Source organism: Malus domestica, chromosome 09 (assembly GCF_042453785.1).
Source record: "Malus domestica chromosome 09, GDT2T_hap1".
NCBI lineage: Eukaryota > Viridiplantae > Streptophyta > Magnoliopsida > Rosales > Rosaceae > Malus > Malus domestica.
In genome coordinates, this window is record NC_091669.1 from 35,500,386 (window position 1) to 35,519,753 (window position 19,368).

Genomic DNA, 19,368 nt, shown 5'->3' on the forward strand with positions numbered 1-19,368 from the left:
TAAAACAGCAAAATATAATTAATAAATAAGATGATTAATGTATCAAGAGACTAAAATTAGATTTTGATCTTACTCATGGTTTTAATCTAAAAGTCATATTTGACAATGATTAGAATAAAGTTTTCTATTATTTATTTCTGGATTACGGGAGCCGACATTTGGATTAGTGAGATGTTTTAATTTAAGACAAGAGTGACCAGACATAATTATGTGGTATAAATACTTAATCCTCAGAACAAGAACATGCCTGCCTGCCTTGTGCCTGCTGCAATCGGATCGAGCTTCAATATGTATATGTCGTCAATTTCGCACACACCAGTGAAAGTGAAACCAATCACCAGAACGAAAACTAATATATATATATATATATGAATTATATCAGCAATTAAGGAACATGTGATGTCAGTTAGGTAGTGGATACAAATTTGATCAAATCATATGTATGGTTTAGACTTGGATTTGTTAGTAATTTTAGAATCTAAAAACCTTCAAATGCGGTAAGTTTTGCTTAAGTCGGCCTACACTAAAACACAAGGCTGTTAAGTGCAACACAGGTATGAACCAGGAAACTATATCAGCTTCAATTCAGCAAACAAAAAAATAGGATTATGGTATCAAAACAAGAAATGGGGCATGAATAAGGAAAGAAAGTATATCAGACTACTCAATGAATTCAGGAGAGTATATGTATCTCCGATTACAAGATGCAAGAACGGGGAACCCGTGTGCGTGCCAATGTCATTACATGGCCTTCCTTTTTTCTCGATTCCTTTTTGTTTCAATTACAGTATCATAAGGGAAAATAGAAATAAAAGGAAGAGATTCTAACTTTACTTTGGACAAATTGTCTATGCACTTCACGTTCTTCTATAATCCTCGTACAGCAGCTCGGTGTAGAATAATGTCTATCCACTTCATCTTTTGCAAGGCAAAGCTTATATGCAATGCATAAATCTTCAAAGAATAGTTTGTTAGGATATACAACGCAAAGGCCTTTGTCTTCAACATTCCCCATGCTTTCACCAGAATGAGAAAAGGAGTCTGTTTCTTCGAACGAAAAGAGCAGAATCCAGACTTAACCTTACCAAAACTACAAGCGATGCGCCAACAGGTCAGGCAGCGTTATCTTCCCAGAGTGGTTCTGGTCAAGCTTACTGAACTGATCGCAGATTTGCAGTATATCTTTCTCCCCTATCTTTCCCATCTCTTTAAGCTTGTAAATAACATACTCTGACTTGCTGAAATGAGCAAGCGAATAACATATACGTGAAACTAATATGCATAGCGAATAACTTTCAGAATTACTCCTGTTGATCAATACAAAGACTAAAAGGAGGATCCATATAAATTAGTGTTATTACTCACATTTCTGTACCAGGATTCTGGTGTCCACTACAATAGCTAAGCATCTTCATTACATCGATGCAGCTAGACGTTACATATTCGACTAATTTCATACCAAAATTAGAAGATTGAATCTTCAATTGCCAACTCAATTCACTCCAAACAATTTTGTCTTTTGGAGGCTCTAATTTGAATTTAGTACATTTGGTAAGTTCACAGTACATGCTCGCAATGTTACATGGCGAGGCTTACACTTAATTTGCAGGATATCATTATCATTCCATCATCATACTAACGATCCTCCAGACCAACGGTGAATACAATACTTATGCTAAACCGTCACTGTTATTCGTATCAGAATTGTTAGAGTTTGCTAGATTTGTTAGGTGAGCTGGCAGCTAATAGTTAACCGTGATGAGAAAACCATTCATCAACTCTTGTCATTCTTTACTAAATAAGCAATGATATTGTAGGTTACTTCATCAGTAAATCACTGAAAACTTCTAAAACAGATGACAATTAAAAAGTAGATGAAGATAGGATGGATGGAATGGAAACTCACCTGATGAAACCATGGTTATTGATGTCAGCAGCAAGCAGATCCTGGACAGTGATATCCCTATGCAAAACCCAATTCATAATCCTCCTGTGCCTCTTGTCGACCCTAGCCTCCGCTAAATACATAAACGCCCGGGCCACCGCCAATGTCGAAAACAGAAGCCACACGGCGGCAAAGAGCCTTCCTTGGAGAGTCTTGAAGGCCCTGTCTCCATAACCAACCGTTGTAACCGACATAACAGACAAGTAAACAGAATCAATCCAGTCCAAATTCTCCACAAAACACAAGACCAAAGCCCCAATGCCGATGCACAAAACCACCGCTCCAAGCGCCAGGCCAACCTTGAGTCGGATCCTCATCCTGCCCTTTGCCACATCGACGATATAGTTCCTGGCGGAGAAACGACGATTCCGGGAAGTCTGACCCATTTGAATTCCGGTCAGGATCATATTTTCTTGCAAGTCGAGGACAAAATTGACAACCCCACTCAGCAAAATGTCGATGAAACCGAACCCGAAGAGCACAAAGACGCAGGCGAAAATCTTGGTGAGGGGAGTGGTGGGAGCAATGTCACCGTACCCGATGGTGCACATGGTGACTATACAGAAGTAGAGAGCGTCGACGACCGGGTGGGTTTCGACACCGGAGAATTTGTCCCTGTTGAAGGAGTAAATTACAACGCCGAGGGAGAGGTAGACGAGGAGCAAGAAGACGGCTTGCCTGATGATGGAGGTGGAGTCGGATTGTGGTTTGGGGACCTGGGTTGTTGGGTGTGGATTGAGGTCTCGCATGACGGCCATGGCGGGGGCCGTCCTGCAGCGGTGGAGAGTGCCGGGTCTCTTCTGATGGCTGGCATTCGGGGCTCCTGACGAGGAGGGCTGCGGGTCTGGTTGGTGGACATGGTGATGGTGGGGTTGTTGGAGGTGGCGGAGATTAGGCTCGCTGTGGGAGGGAGAGATTTTGAAAGAGAAATCATCAGAGTCAGGGATTTGAACAGTGGGGGTGGGGGTGGGTTGGAGGAGTTGGTGTTGGGGCCCTGTTTGGGAGCCGAGAAAAGGCTCCCTTTCCATCGGGAAAAATAAGGGAATAGATTCTCTCTGTTTGGACCTTGGAATTTGGAGTTTGGAGTTTGGACGGTGGAGGGAGAGTGGCAGTAAGTAGATAAGACGGTGATTAAAACTCATAAACTTTGCTTCAAACGTATGCTTAGTTTTTGCCTATTTCGATCAAAGTTTGGGACTTTGAGCATTGGCTTAGAGGAGCCCCCTCTTCCATTAAAGGGCCAAGGGACTCGTTCTACTGTTGAAAAATGAATTTCAAATCATAAATATGAATGAGTAAATTATAATTCATAATGATTTTACTATTAATTGCATTGACGTATTTTATAATGAAATCCAACATGCGTACCGTGCATGAATCTTGAAAACTGAAACAAAAACAAAAAAGAAAAGATTAAGTATCATTAAGGACCTTTGTGGGAATCACTTTAAATTTTAATAGTTCGAATTGTCTACTTTTAATTCGATAGTTCAAATATGTTTTTTGAAAAAAGAGTACGATATTCATTGAATGGAGAATAATATAAACAAAAATAAGGATAATGTGCATACAATAACCTCGATAAAAAACTTGTCGAAATTTCAATATGGTTGAAGGAAAAAGAGTGTGCACAAACAACTTACAGAGTTAGCTATCGTCAGAGATACAATAAATTACACACTTTAAAAATCTTTAGGATCTCAAATTGTAGTGAATAAAATATGCGAACATTGTATTCCAAGAAAACAAACAACTATATTACAAATCCATTTAGTTGAGTGGTTAAATAATTTTGGGTTTGATTTGAGGGAAGACCAAAAAAGTGGTTCGGATAATTGAAACACAATTGTAGTAATCCCTGCAAGAGTGTTGTTATTTGAAGAATCCCAATGCCATACAAACATTGTAAGGCCTCATGCAATAAAATTTGCAGTTTTTTTTGTTGCAATTTTTTATTGGGTGATTTGTTATACAATCAATAAAAATTCTAATATTAACAATATATCAACAATATTTATATTAATTACAAATAAGTCAATCATGTATTGCAATATTTACTTAAAATTATAATTTATGTCACTACAACTGACACCCACTTCAATTGACACAAATTTCTTAGAGTTTTTATATTTTGAAATAAGTTAATACAGCTCAGACATTATGTTGCAATGTCTATGTCACATCCCGGCCCGGGTCCACCACATCTCAGGCCCGCTCTACCACCGTAGCACGATATTGTTCGCTTTGGGCTTACCATTCCCTCACGGTTTTGTTTTGGGAACTCACGAGCAACTTCCCAGTGGGTCACCCATCACGAGCAACTACCCATAGCCAGTGAGCTCCCAAAAGGCCTCGTGCTAGGTAGGGATGAGAATATATATTTAAGGATCACTCCCCTGGGCGATGTGGGATGTTACAGTCTATTTCTTGATTCTGTTTTTTATATTTGGATTCAGACACTGCAACTCAATATCCATTTACTGGTTTCGTTTTTTCCATCATTCACATGCCTCCTACACATACTTTTTTATATTTGGATTCAGACAATGCAATGCAATGTTTGTTTCCAAGTTTTTTTTTTTTTTTTGATTCAGACGTTGCGCTACATTGTCTGTTTTCTGGTTCTTTTTTTTTTTTCATTACTCAAACGCCTCCTACGCTTTTCACATCACACGACTCTTGATTTTTACATTTGGATTGAGACACTATAATAGAGTGTCTGTTTTTTTTTTTTTTTTTTTTTTTTTTTTTTTTGTGTCAAAAGATAGAAACTTAGTGAATTTAAATACGAATGATTACATTTGCATCTTCTGCTAAAATATTAAAAAGAAACTTCGGACCTAACTCATCCCAGCCAAATCTCCCGCCATGCTTAACTACGTGTGCCGCCACCAAGTGAGCTGTAATAAAGTGTCTGTTTATTGGCTTTGTTTTTTACATTTAGATTCAGACACTATAATGCAATGTTCGTTTCCTGGTCTGTTGCCTTAAGTTGAGCAGACTCTTCCATGTTAATGAAGGGCAAGAGAGAGAGGATGGTAGAATATTCATGTTCTAACTATTTATAATAGCTTTTGTTAATTTTTTATTTATAATAGCTTAAAGCCTATGTGGCATTAATCATTGATGTCATATCCCGGCCCGGGATGTGATGGAGGTCCAGGTCCCGGGCTCGACTCCACCGTAGTACGATATTGTTCGTTTTGGGCCTCGACCACGCCCTCACGATTTTGTTTCTAGGAACTCACACGAGAACTTCCTAGTGGATCACCCATTATGGGATTGCTCTCGCACGAACTCGCTTAACTTCGGAGTTCCGATGGAATTCGAAGCTAGTGAGCTCCCAAAAGACCTTGTGCTAGATAGAGATGAGAATATACATATAGGGCTTACATGATCCTCACCCCTAGGCGATGTGGGATCTTACAATCCACCCCCCCTTAGGGGCCTGACGTCCTCATCGGCACACTTCCGGCTAGTGCCCTCGCCACATCCTTGGCTCGACTCAACCGTAACATGATATTGTCTGCTTTGGGCCCCGACCACGCCCTCACGGTTTTGTTTATGGGAATTGACACAAGAACTTTCCAGTGGGTTACCTAGCATGGGATTACTTTCATGCGAACTTGCTTAACTTCGGAGTTTCGATGGAACCCGAAGCCAATGAGGGATGTGACAATTTGGTATCAGAGCCAATCTCTGGCCTGAAGTGTGCCGAGGAGAATGTCGGGCTCTTAAAGGGGGTGGATTGTAACATCCCACTTCACCCAAAGGTGAGGATCCTAGGAACCTTATATGTACATTCTCATCTTTACATAGCAAGAGGCTTTTTGGGAGCTCACTGGCTTCGGGTTCCATCGGAACTCTGAAGTTAAGCGAGTTTGCGCGAGAGCAATCCCATGATGGGTGACCCACTGGGAAGTTCTTATGTGAGTTCCCAGAAACAAAACCGTGAGGGCGTGGTTGGGGCCCAAAGCGAACAATATTGTGCTACGGCGGAGTCGAGCCCGGAATGCGGTAGGGGCCCCGGCCGAGATGTGACAATTGACCTATGCTTAATTAAGTAATAAAAATGTGTCATTGATTGAGTCCCAAACAAAAATATGCCCCTAATAAATGGCTAAATAGTAAGTTTTTATTAATTTTTAGCTAAATTACCTTATTTTATTCAACAATATTGTACAAAAAAGAGTAAGTGTTTAATAGTTAAAGATATGTAATAATTTGGATAAATGGCTAGTAGTGTGTTAGCACAGCGGCGTACCTTGATTGATAAAAGTATATGCAAGGCATTTGCAGCTTCAAGATTGTAGATGCAAATTTCCGCCTGTTTCTTCTTGGACAAAATTGCACCTACAAAACAATTAACACCTTAGGGTCAAGGCCAAGAGCCTCACGTGCCCACGATGAATGGGGGGGGGCATTGGCCGAAGAACATCCGATGCCAAAGTTAGAATTTCAAGAGAAAAGTGTTTGGAGAGTATTGAGAATTTTGCAAGTGTGCTGGAATGATCTTTTGGTGAAAATGGGAGCCTATTTATAGGGATAGGGTGTAACTTATGGTTTAATGTGTGATTTAATGGATTAATTAGGCAATTAATTCATTAATTGGTTAATCAACACATTTTTGGAATAAATATTTTGGGGGTTATGTAATTTATATGGGATGTTTTGAAGGTTATGAAATAATTACCTTGTGGAAAATATAAGATGAGGATGGATGAAATAACTTTGAATTTGTTACCTATTTTGGGCACTTTTGATTTGGTTGAAGGATGATTGCCCATTGCTCGCGCATAGGAATCGCGTTGTACCTCAAGGGTATTTTTGTCCTCTTTTGTCCAAAAATCCACGTGTCGCCTTGTGATTATTTTTGGCTCCATAAATGCCCCCACACCTGTTGGGCTGCTCGTAGGAAAGAGCAGCAGGTGTAGAGATCATCTTGCTTTAGGAAACATAGGACTACTTCCTATTTTGATGTAGATTCTCTCTTTAATAGGAAATCAGGTCCTTCGAGGAAAGGGAAATAAATTTCTCTCAAAGCCTATTTAAGTCCACCTTAAGTGGGTTATTAAATCAACTCTGGAGAGCGATTTATTCTACCCTACAAGAGAGAAAGAGCTTAAATGATTTTTGTTCCCCCTCCTCTAGCAATCTTCTATATCTTGCCCGTGCAAAGGACCGTCTTTCGTTGATTTCTTCGTCTTCTCCGTGCCGTATTGATGTAAGAAAAATTTAATTTTTTATTGTCTTCTTCTTGGATAGTGCTATTGCGGGGCAGCCGTCAGGGTGGTGCGGCACGTCAGCTGGCAGGGGCCAGGAGTCGGCTCGGCATGAGCCAAGGAGGTAGTGTGGCAAGGGCTATTGCTTGTGTTGCTCGGCTTGATTAAAGCCAAGGATTAGCTCGGCATGGGCTGAGGAAGTGGCGTGGCATGGGCAACGGTTTAGGTTGCCATGTCTGGCCTGCTTGCCAAAAATGAGGAAATTGCTTGAGTTTGATTTCTCAGCTGCCGTAGATGGAGCAGTCAAAGATAAAGCTGCGAAGATTGGAGCTGCTGAAGATATAGTGTTGGATGAGTGAACTGTTAAGTGCAAAAGTGGCTGTTGCCTTTGACCATTTGCTGCCTAGTTGATTTTCAATCATTTGATCTTTTAAGCTATGTGGCCTTTTCGCACTGGAGAGCTTACCCAGATGGGTGTCGGGGAATTAGTTTACCCTCTCGCACTGGAGAACAATTAGTTTACCCTCTCACACTGGAGAGCAATTAGTTTATCCTCTCGTACTGGAAAGCAAACCCATATGTGTGTTGGGGAATTGGTTTACCCTCTCACACTGGAGAGCAATTAGTTTATCCTCTCGCACTGGAGAGCATGGAAGTCGTTGTCGTGAGTGCAGCTGAGGAAATCTGGATTGCTAGACAATTGAAATAATCCTCATGTTGCGAGGTCTTGTTTGGCGAACTGCTTGAGACTTCAAACTATTTGTGGAACCCACGTAAGGGTGTAAACGCAGTGAGCTGCTCCCTAAATTATTGCGCCACCATTAGGTGCTTCATCTTGTGCCCTTTTGAGGCTTGGTTGGCGTGAGAAATTACATAATCGCTTGGTCAGGAGCCTTTCTACTTCTTCTTGAATTTTCCTTTGTTGGGGTGGCAGAGCTCTCGACTGCCCCCGATCGTGATGTGCTGATCTAAGCTGTTCTTCCATATGTTCGGCTTGTCTATACCGCGGTTGCAGTGGGTGTGGTATGTTCTTAGCAGACGAGTGTGTAACTCACAAGTTGCTGGTTAAACTTGAGCCGGATTGAGTGAATGTTTCTTTCCGTCTGTTGTGCTGCCTGTTTCGATGTGATGTGAATGATACTCCTTGCGAGCCTAGCCGCGAATGAATACTTTGCTTGGAAGGCTGCTCATGTTGATTATCGGAGTGCGTCTTCAACCGTGAGTGTATGATCGTCCGTGGGCCTAGTCGATAGTGCACGCTCCTCCGTGCGCTAAGACGAGAGTATATGCTATCTCGGGGGCCTAATCGGGAGTGTACTCTGCCCAAACGCTCGGTTCATGGATGGTTGAATGGCTGCTTGTCAGGATGCTGTTGGAGAGGTTCTTCATCTGCCCTTGTCCTACTTTGGGACACCTCGTTTGGGGCACGTTGCATCTTGGTGCGCTGCAAAAGCTGGTTCACCAAGGTCATCTGCTGTGCTAGGGCGCTTGTCAACTCTATGACTTGTCGAGACAAGTGTTGTTCGCCATTTGGATTGGAAGAGCTTGGAAGGAATGTGCCTCCTTAAGCAATGGAAGGGTGGTAGACCGGGCGCGAGATTTGAGTTAGGAAATGTCAAATCCGTGGAGAAATGTGGTGAAAATGCCCCCGACTCAATGGTAGGTCCGGATGGTTAAGATAGTTTTAGGTCGACTTAAGCTGCTTGGAAGGCCACGAGAGTAGGCTGGGCCGCGAGAGCAGGCTGGGCCACGAGAGCAGGCTATGCCGCAAGAGTGGCCTGCTCTGCGGGAGCAGGCTAGGCCACGAGAGTGGGCTGCTCGGCGTGTGATGCACGCGGGTGCGAGGCTTGAGCTTTACTTGGCAACACGTTGGGCTTGGAAATGCATTGGGCTTGGAGTGACATGGCTTGGGTCATGGTCTTGGTGCCGTAGGCCTTGGATGACAAGGCTTGGGCTTGCTTTGGTGGCACGGCTCGGGCCGTGGTAGTAGTGCCATGGACCTCGCCGCGAGTGGCCACCATAGTGACCATCGCGGTAGTTCCCGTGGTTGAACCTCGTGGTGGTGGTGCCGCTCCCCTTAGGATCACATTAAGTCTCGTGGATCGCTGCGGTCCCATTTCTTGAATATTGGAATTTTCACTCATGGAGTTTTCTAAATTTCTAGCCATTGTATTTCTTTTTTGCATTTTATAAAAAAATCTTTGCAAATAAAAAATTCTAATAATAAGAACGTACGAAAAATACAAGTAGACTAGAAAATAGAGAAAAAAACTTTTTATGCGAGAGTCTTCTACGAGTGTTAATTTCAACTCTCAATGAAATCACCAATTTATGGATGCAAATTTCCGTCTTCTTCTTCTTGGACAAAATTACACCTACAAAACAATTAACACCTTAGGGTCAAGGCCAAGAGCCTCACGCGCCCACGATGAATGGGGGGGCTTTGGCCGAAGAACCTTTGATGCTAGAATGATCTTTTGGTGAAAATGGGAACCTATTTATAGGGATAGGGTGTAACTTATGGTTTAATGTGTGATTTAATGAATTAATTGGTTAATCAACACATTTTTGGAATAAATATTTTGGGGGTTATGTAATTTATATGGGATGTTTTGAAGGTTATGACATAATTACCTTGTGGAAAATATAGGATGAGGATGGATGAAATAACTTTGAATTTGTTACCTATTTTAGACACTTTTGATTTGGTTGAAGGATGATTGCTCGCTGCTCGCATGTAGGAATCTTGTTGTACCTCAAGGGTATTTTTATCCTCTTTTGTCCAAAAATCCACGTGTCGCATTGTGATTATTTTTGGCTCCACAAAGATCACATCAACGTATGCATTTTCACTAACACGATTCATACTATTCAATATCGGGAAATTAAAGAAAGAGAGGGAAATGCAATGAAGGCTGCAGCGGATCACGCGGTGCACATGAGATTCAGCTAATTAACTGAAATTGACTTTAATAATTTGCTTTTTTTTTTTCACGGCAATATGATGATATTATAGTTGGGCTTTTACTTTTTCAGTAACTTGAACAAGAAACTCACCTTATAAATTTGGATAATTAGCAGGAATAATCATTCTTTGACACTTGATTGCAAAAATAATTAAGTGTCGTTATAGTATTGTTGTGTAATTGTTATGTCATTATTGTATCATCGATATATAATCAATATGTCCTCGTTATTAAAAAAACATTTCTACAACTAAATGTTAAAAAGTAATCATTCATACTAATTATCCTATAAATTTTGACGAATGAATTGTAACAACTAACAAGAGTGACGCAAGCAATAAGATAGATGATGTTATATATAAGTCCTCGTTGTGTTGTATTTGGGAGGATGATGGAGTTTCAGCCCCAAACGTGGAAAATCCTTACCCACATAATTCCAAGCCTCCAAGCCCAACACAAAATATAAACTTCAAAACAGTTAGCAACCCATGCATACATCATGCATGTATGTATGTATGCATATGGATGGCCAAAATGCGTGTGTGTGTTTTTTTTTTTTTGTCAGTATAGCAACTAGTCGTCAAAGTCGGTTTAGTGTTTCATATCATCAATAAAGAGCTAGCCAGGAATGAGAAATCGCTTTCGAAGCATTTCGCTGGAGAGCAGGGAAAGTTGAGGACGAGTCGGATATCTTGTTTGCAGCATATATGTTGACTAGAAGATGATTCGCTAATACTCAATAAGCTAGGTCATAGCTTTCACTACCTACCCTCTACCATTGTGATTGTTACCTGGTTTACACTTACACTAGTAATTAATGCACGATTCTTCTTGCTTTCTTGAGGATGAATTGCGCTCAATTTCACCCCCTTCAGCTTCGGAAGCACTAAAATGATCACGAGACAAGATCTGAAAAGATTTTGGAGGAGATTCGACAGCCAAATACGTGGGGACGGGCATCTTCGATGGAATAAGGGGCAGTGGAACCTCAAACGCCAACACCTGGATCGCCTGTTGAATTGAAGGCCTCATATTGTAATCTGGATGAGCACACCATAATCCAACAATCATCAAGCACTCCATTTGCTTCTTGTCAAAATTTCCACACAATCTTGGGTCAGCTGCTTCAATCACTTTCTCTTTCTCCACTCCACCACGTTCACTTCATTATTACTACTTGTTTTCAAAGCTGACAAGTCTGATTCCTTACTAGCCTTTCTTGTGATAACATATTCGGGAGCCATGTACCCCATTGTTCCTGCTAGAGCTGTTGTTTTCGGCTCTTTTCCATGGTCCACAAGTCGTGCTAGCCCGAAATCCCCCAATTTTGCATTGAAATTTGAATCCAACATAAGATTGCTGGATTTGATATCCCTGTGAAGCACACATTGCTCCCATTCTTGGTGGAGATAAAGCAACCCGGATGCTAAGCCTTGAGCAATTTTGTACCTCACCTCCCAACTCAACATGTTTTTTTCTTTGAACAAATGACAATCTAAGTTGCTTTTGGGCATCTACTCATAAACAAGTAGGAGTTTTTTTTCATGGCACCAACCAATGAGTTGCACCAGATTCCGATGCTTAAGTCAACTAATGATCCTTACTTCCGCTGCATATTCCTTCAATCCTTGTTTAGACCGTCTCGATATCCTCTTAACGGCAACAAATAAGTTCAAGTCTTTTATGAAGCCTCTCTAAACACCACCAAACCCTCCCTCTCCAAGCTTTTCTTCTTCCAAAAAATCACTTGTGGCACGAGCCAACTCACCATAGGAAAACTTCCTCGGGCGAGTCCCATTTCCAAATTCATCATCAATCAAGTTGCAAACCATAGCATCTTCTTCATCACTATTTTCCCGAGTTCCTCTTCTTGCACAAGATGAACCAAATCACAACAATCCCACCGACCAAGAATAAAGGAGGGTATTCAATTGAAATTTTGAGGGATTTTAATTCTTTTAATGAATTTATGGGTATTCAATTAGAAATGATTTTAAGTGATTTCAATGTGTATTCAATCAGATTTTAGGATAGTTTATTAAAATCTTTAGAAATCTGGGTGTATTCAATTAGAATTTTAAAGAAGTTTATAACATTCCAGGTATATTCAATTATTATTAGAATTTAGAGAATTTGGAAAAGTTGAGGAATTAGAGGGAATTGGAGAGATTTTGTAATATATTTTAAGCATCTACAAATCAGTTAAACTTCGTAAAAATTCATGGATTTATAAATCTATCAAAATCTCTCAAATTCTCAATTGAATAGATCCTCCTAAAAATCCCCCAACACCTATCCCTACAGCGATTCCTATATTTTTGCCCCTTCCTGACTTATGTAGAGGAGAAAATGATCCGGTGCAGGGCAGCATATTATCGCCGGTTGCAGCGGAGAAGCCAGCAATGACCCTATCCCGCAAGTAGTCATTCACATTAACACTGTAATCAAGATACCTCATCACTTGAATTCCATTAACACTGTAATCAAGATACCTCATCACTTGAATTCCATTCACATAACTAGTGAAAGCCACGCTGAGATTTTTTGCCGTGGAATCATAATTAACCCTAGCACTGTTGATTTTTCCATCCACAATGCTACCATTCCATGGCATGGTAATTTTAGACATGACAGAGTTGATGTCGATACCTACATGTTCGCCCACGGGATCGTTAATGTCTGACTGATTATTCTGGTAGATGTCGAACTCAACCTCCACGTATGGTGGGTAGGGGAGGTCCATCCTAACACGGCTTGTCCTTGCATCAGGACGAAACTAGAAATTTAACTAAGAAGGAGCATCTTCAAAAATTTGAGCTTATTTTTTGGACAAATAAAGCTATTTCTTTTACAAATGCTGAAAAAATTAATTACAATGCTTAATTTTATTACTCTATTGTCTAATTTTGTCTTTAATTGTTGACAATCTAATGCTCATTTGTACTAATTAATTAAGTACATGCAACTCAACAGGGTTTAGACATTAGTGCGTGAGAAAAACATACAAGACGGAAGGATATTTAAAAACTAAAAGAGGATTTTTATTATTTTAATATGATTAATTGAATAATCCGTAAAGCATGATTTTAATTGAATAATTTGTTATGAAACAAAAGGGATGAGAGGGGGCATGTGCCCCAACCAGGCCTTACCTCCCTCCGTCCATGCCTTGCATTCGGTTGTAGGTGAATGGAGCTAGGAAGAAAGTGAGCCCATTGGCGTGTTTGTGCTTGCCTTGTGAATCAATGACAAACGTGAAGTTAGTTGTGAAATCGGCCAGCTTTCCGGTGGCTCTTTGGCGGAGGAGAAAGGGCTTGTAGTAGGGCTCGGCCGAGGTTTCTACTCTTGCTATCGTCCGCAGCTCCGCTACTGGTGAGTTGGATGAATTGGTCTCTGATAAAAGCTTGCTCGTCTAGAGATATGTTGCTGATACCGTTGGGAAAGCTGGGGAAATTGAAATTCAGTGGAGTTGCAGGATGGGTTGACAAAAACAAGAGCCCAGCAAGGAATTGAAGTTGCATTTTATTTTCTTTTTGGAGAGAAAGATGGATACAGAGAGTCGTTGACTGAGAAATTGTTTTATAAACTTGTAAGTCCCATATGAATGGATGAGGAGAGGATCCTCACATCACATCATGATCATTCATTGTACATCGTGTGGTAAGTTTTCGTCAAATATTATTTGTATTTAATTTTAAATAAAAAAATTCAAAATGATTTATGACCACATGATATACGACCAATAATTAAAATGTGAGAATTCCTAAGATCCCCACAATTTGGATATCCAAATCCCATATGAATGACATCACCAAGTGGCAACTTCGACAAAAAGAAGATTGTTGACCCTCTCAAGTCTCACGTTGGAAAAACTGCCAATGCGGGAGTGGGACATTCAATTCAAATGCATTGGTCTCCTAGAAGGGTACGTACATAGAAACTCTCATGTAACGATTTCTAACACATGAGATCTGCTAATTGGACAATTGGTTCACATTCTTGACATTTGTCATTGTTTATTAACCAACTGGCCACTAAAGAGAGCATTAGTTGCGAAATATTTTTTTCCCGTCTATGAGACAAATATTGGCTTTCGCAATAATGTAATTTGTGAGAGTGGTAAAAGCTTGAATAATTATTATCACAACAATCAACATGTCTGGTGGTTCCATATCTATAAGTCAGTGGACTACAATGAGGAGGAAAGGTTTGTCCGAGCATGGAAAATGCCGGAAAATTGATGGCTAAGAAAATATCTCTCTTTATTTTCTGGTCAAGGGTTAAGAAAAGATGGAGATTAATCGGGGATTCATGTCATGTACACAGTTTCACGGGCCTCATCAACGTTAAAAGTGAGGAAGTGAGAAAAATGATTTATTTCTTGTTAAATATTCAATATGCAGCATGTGCGAGCGTGCAGGTGACTGGTGTGTATATATACATTTACAAGAACATTCTGAGGAAATTGGTTAGGAACTTAAGCTTAGTGTTATGTGGCTTAAATTTTCATAATTGTGTAGAGGGAAGTCTTCCATATGACCTGTGTATGTGGAGCTGCATATTGTAAGAATAATCTGACCTTTTTGAACCCGAAAATGAAATCATTGGCGACTTCAATATATAGTAAGTTTTTGCTCTATTGCAAAAATAATATGCTCAATTTACAACAGGTCTAAGTTCAATAATGAACATCATTTTCTGTGACAGTAGGGACCAGTATTTATAGAGGCAAATACGATTCTCCTATTAGAACTCACGTAGAACACCAATAATCTCATTATCAAACTATAAGTGGTAAAAAACCAGTTTACATACTAAGTCTCATTCCATGTAAATTAGGACAAAGTAATCTTCTTCTCATAAGACTTCTCTGCACCAATTTGGATAAAATGGCTATAACAATCACTTTCTTACTCATATTCGTACATTCTCCCACTTGAGTATGAACCATGCTTCTAGCACAACTTTCAAATTATAATATAAGTGATAATTTTTACCACCTGCAAAAGTATGGTTAAAAACACCTAAAAGTACTTGTAAGAGAACAAGGTAATTGTAGTATAAGCTGTGGATGCAAATTTCTTCCTCCTTGATCTTGGACAATTTTTCACCTACAAAACAATTAACACCTTAGGTTAAGGCCAAGAGCCTCACGCGCCCACGATGAATGGGGGGGCTTTGGCCGAAGAACCTCCGATGCCAAAGTTAAAATTTAGAGAGAAAGAGTGTTTAGAGAATTTTGGGATTTTTGCCAAAGTGTTGGAATTGGCTTTTTGGTGAGAATGAGAGTATATTTATAGGGATAGGAGGTGGCTAGGGTTTTTTGGGTTTAATTTAGGTTTAATTAGGAGTTACCAAATAATTAGCCAATAACTCCCTAATTAACTTGGCTAATTATTTGTCATACAAAGGAAAAAAGGTAGAAGGAAGGGCTGACTTCTTTTGGGGATGAAAGCTAACTGGCCTTTTTGTGGGAGTTAGGGTAAAGTGAATGGTCTAAATGCTAATTAAGGGAATAATTAGCTAATTAACCCATTAATTAGCTATTTATCATTATTTTAGAAGGAATGTTTTAGGAATTATGGAATAAGTATAGTATTTAGCTAATTGATTAGCTAAATAATGAAATAGGAAATATATAAATAAATTAGGTTTTAAGTTGATACCTATTTTGGGCACTTTTGACTTGGTTGAGGGATAATTACCCGCTGATTGCGCGTAGGAATCCCGATATGCCCCAAGGGTAGTTTTGTCTTCTTTTGTAAAAAAGCCACGTGTCGCCTTGTGAATATTTTTGGCTCCACAAATTCCCCCACACATGTTGGGCTGCTCGCAAAAAAGGGCAGCAGGTGTAGAGATCTTCTTGCTTTAGGAAACTTAGGACTGCTTCCTATTTTGATGTAGATTCTCTCTTTAATAGGAAATTAGATTCTTCTAGGAAAGGGAAATAAATTTCTCTCAAAGCCTATTTAAGTCCACCTTAAGTGGGTTATTAAATCAACTTTGGAGAGCGATTTATTCTACCTTACAAGAGAGAGATAGCTTAGAGGATATTTGTTCCCCCTCCTCTAGCAATTTTCTACATCTTGCCCGTGCAAATGACCGTCTTTCGTTGCTTTCTTCGTCTTCTTCGTGCCGCACTGAGGTAAGAAAAAATTAATTTTCCTTGTCTTCTTCTTGGATGGTGCTACCTCAGGGCAGCCGTCGAGGTGGTGCGGCACGTCGGCTGACATGGGCCAGGAGTCGGCTCGGCATGGGCCGAGGAGGTATTGTGGCAGGGACCACTGCTTTAAGCTGCTCGACTTGGCTAGAACCAATGGCAGCTTGTATGGCTGGGGCCACGGATTGTGGCGTTGTGGCGCAGTGTTAGGCGAGTCATATGGCTCATGTCTTTTTGGGCTTTTGGACATGACGCAAGCTAGGCAGGTGATTGAGAGAAATAAAGAGGTTACGGGCCTCATGAGCTGCTGGAATGTTGGGTTGAACTCCTCTGCTGGGTACCACTTATGGCGTTGGCTACTTTAACTATCTTCGTCAGGAGAAACGTGGGCTGCTCCCAAAATAAGAGGTGAATAGGATCAAGGCGGATGCATTGGCTTGTCCAATCACCGTTGTGGATCCTACTGCAAGTGAAGGTGGGAAAAGGGATCTTCCCTGCCTGCTTAAGAGATGCCGACTGAGAAAAAACCAAAGACTTATTTCGCTGCTTATGCAAAGGATGAAAAGTTGATTGCTGCTTATAATCAAGTGATCCACTTCAAGAGAATCGTCGATAGGATTGAACCCCAAGTGTTGGAACTTCAAGGTATACTGAAGATTAACGAAAGTTTGAAGAAAGAAGTGGATGAGCTGCAGCGCGTCCATGTTGGTATTGGTGAAGTAGTTGGAGAAGTTGGTGCCCAGGTTAGAGCAGTCGGGGGTGATGCCGTTGCTAAGAGCTTCGCGGCTGCTGAAGGTATGGCGACCGAATAGTCGTAGGATGTCCAGGCTGCTAAAGTGTAGTCATTTAGGTAGCCTTTAAGATTTTCTTTGTTTTTCCTTGTAGCTCTTGTTTTGCTTGAACTCCTTCGGCCTTTGCTAGTCGTTTATAAACATGTTTTCCTTAGCTTTTCTTCATTTTTGCTTCTTTTGTTCATGCCCTAACCTTTAGACTTGATAGACCAGTGGCAAGCATGCTACTTTTTATAAGCAGACAAGCTCGCGTAGCCTATGCAGCCGTAGGTGTTGGTGTAGAACTTTGCAAAGTTGTTAGCCATTGGGTTGGCAGCCGGATGCCTTACTTACAGAAGCAGACAAGTCTGCGTAACCACTAGGCTGCTAACCTTGACTTTCTCCAATTCCGTAGGTTGCGTAGCAAGTATCACAAGTCTGAGTTAGAAATAGGCTTAAAGCAAGTATCACTTGTCTGAACCTCCTGTAATAGGCTTAGAGGGAGTATTTCTAACTCTCATTGAAGAATTAGAGGAGAGTGTGAGGTTTTGGAAAGGGAAAAGTAGGAAATCGAAAGAGGGAAGCTGAGAGGGTGTTGGTGTATTCTTCAATTTGTACAAAAGGTTTGTTTGAATTTGTTAATTTTCTATTTTTCTTACCACCGCAACCTTGTTTTCTAGAAACCAGCAGTTTCATGAGCCTCACTTTGGCTCTTATTTCCTTTCAATCCATTTCATCGTTTTAAGAGTCTTCTTATATATTTGAAATTAGACATGACAAGGTTCAAAGCCCAATTTATTTCATCGATTTTGGATGAGATCTTCTATGGAAAAATATGATTTGAAAATGTGAAAAAATCTGGAAATCTGCAGATTTTCTGCAGAAAAAACTGGTTGTGAACTCAACTTTGGGGCCTGATTATATCCTTCTCTTAAATCCGTTTTGAGAAACTCATAGTAGATTAGAAACTAGGTTTGTTTATCTTTAAAATCCAAGTAATTTCATCCTTTTCCATGGAGTTTTGAGGGATGAAAATAGGGTCACAATATGGGGACTTAAGCTTGGTTTTCACGGGGTTGTGATGGGTATATTCGGGTAAATCTTTGTTAAGCTGAAATAGAATTTTTCATTCCAGTTTTATGCTAACTTTTACTTTTATTTATGTGATGTTAGGCCTGGGAGCGACTCCGGACACTTCGGAGGCTTAGAGAGGTATTATAGTTAGCTGGACAAGAGGTAGGGGCTCTATTTCCCGATGATAGATCTATATCATGGTTAATCTTTGTGATATTAGTAATTATATCTAATACAGTAGTAATGAAATGCTTGGGTGATTTTGAATCAATTGATTGTCATGGTTGTGTTTAGGGTTAATGGCTTCTTTTTCGATGTACTATATATATTGACTTTGTTAAATGTTGTTATGTTTTGATGAATGGTTGAGTTATGTAAAATTGTTGGACTGACTACGTTGAGAGTTACAATTATGTTTGTTAAATTGAAATGCTTTTGTTGCATTACATGTTACAGAGTTAAGTGTTGGGTTGTGTAAACTTGGTTAAGCAAAGTGTTGAAAACTTATATATGTTCAAGCGTAGGGTGAAGGGCTTGAACGTATAGTTGGGCGTCGGGGGAAGGGACCATGTTAATGAAACTGAAATTGCTAATAAAATTAGGGGTTAAGTGAGAAATGGGAGTTAATTTATATTTTATGGTATTCGGAACCAAGGGGTATAAGCATGGTATGGGACGTGCAGGTTTGGATGCCATAAATATAAGTTAGCGGGATTAGAAGGGAGTGAGTTCATGTGTTTTTCTTTGTCTTATTATTTGTATTTTTTACCGTATTGTTTGAGGCTTGATTCTTTGATTAATTGTGGTAAATGAACTTGAAGGACATATGGTTCCTACTGAGCATGAAATGCTCACACCCTATTAGCTATTGCAGGTACCGGTATGGCGAAACAAGATGATGACCTGTCTCTATATGAATAAACATATCCTATGTGTGCTGGTTTCCTAGTTGTACTTTAAATTAAGTGTTCTAGTATCTCAAGAGTGTGTTGTAAGAGTTGAACTCTTTAAACTCATGATGTATTAATTAAACAGGTCTAAGTGAACTTTTAGTTGGCTTTGGTTCCATCATACTCTCGTTGTAATATTTTAATTTATTTTAAATTCTATTCACACTCTAATTCGATTATCATTCTTATTTTCGAATTTGGGGTGTGACAAGTTGGTATCAGAGCCCTAGGTTCGAAGAGGAATAGAATTAATTAAGTGTCTTAGAAGGGGTAGATGGAAC

At 40.0% G+C, this 19,368-nt stretch overlaps 1 protein-coding gene, 2 long non-coding RNA genes and 1 pseudogene across 3 annotated transcripts; 1 reads left to right on the forward strand and 3 right to left on the reverse strand.

The window, feature by feature from the left end:
* Positions 1–638: 638 nt before the first annotated feature.
* Positions 639–3,152, reverse strand: LOC114827076 (two-pore potassium channel 5-like). Its single transcript, XM_070805000.1, has 2 exons — positions 1,907–3,152; positions 639–1,238 (listed from the first exon to the last, which is right to left on the reverse strand). Exons 1-2 carry the CDS (start codon positions 3,085–3,087, stop codon positions 1,091–1,093), a joined length of 1,329 nt encoding a protein of 442 aa, XP_070661101.1. The 5' UTR covers positions 3,088–3,152; the 3' UTR covers positions 639–1,090.
* Positions 3,153–10,707: 7,555 nt separating this feature from the next.
* LOC114827077 (L-type lectin-domain containing receptor kinase IX.1-like) lies at positions 10,708–12,099 on the reverse strand (annotated as a pseudogene).
* Positions 12,100–12,337: 238 nt separating this feature from the next.
* On the reverse strand, positions 12,338–13,690 carry LOC114827078 (uncharacterized). Its single transcript, XR_011571154.1, has 2 exons — positions 12,626–13,690; positions 12,338–12,586 (listed from the first exon to the last, which is right to left on the reverse strand). It is a non-coding gene; the product is annotated as an uncharacterized lncRNA (long non-coding RNA).
* A 3,862-nt stretch (positions 13,691–17,552) lies between these two features.
* On the forward strand, positions 17,553–19,193 carry LOC103444748 (uncharacterized). The gene is made up of 3 exons (XR_011584094.1): positions 17,553–17,686; positions 18,237–18,299; positions 19,012–19,193. It is a non-coding gene; the product is annotated as an uncharacterized lncRNA (long non-coding RNA).
* The last annotated feature ends 175 nt before the right edge of the window (positions 19,194–19,368 follow it).

Bases quoted from the DNA above. Each gene is read 5' to 3' on its own strand.
- LOC114827076 (XM_070805000.1), bottom strand. From the start codon at position 3,087: ATGAGTTTTAATCACCGTCTTATCTACTTACTGCCACTCTCCCTCCAC. The intron at 1,239-1,906 runs GTGAGTTTCCAT...TGCTCATTTCAG, and splicing joins AATAACCATGGTTTCATCAG to CAAGTCAGAGTATGTTATTT.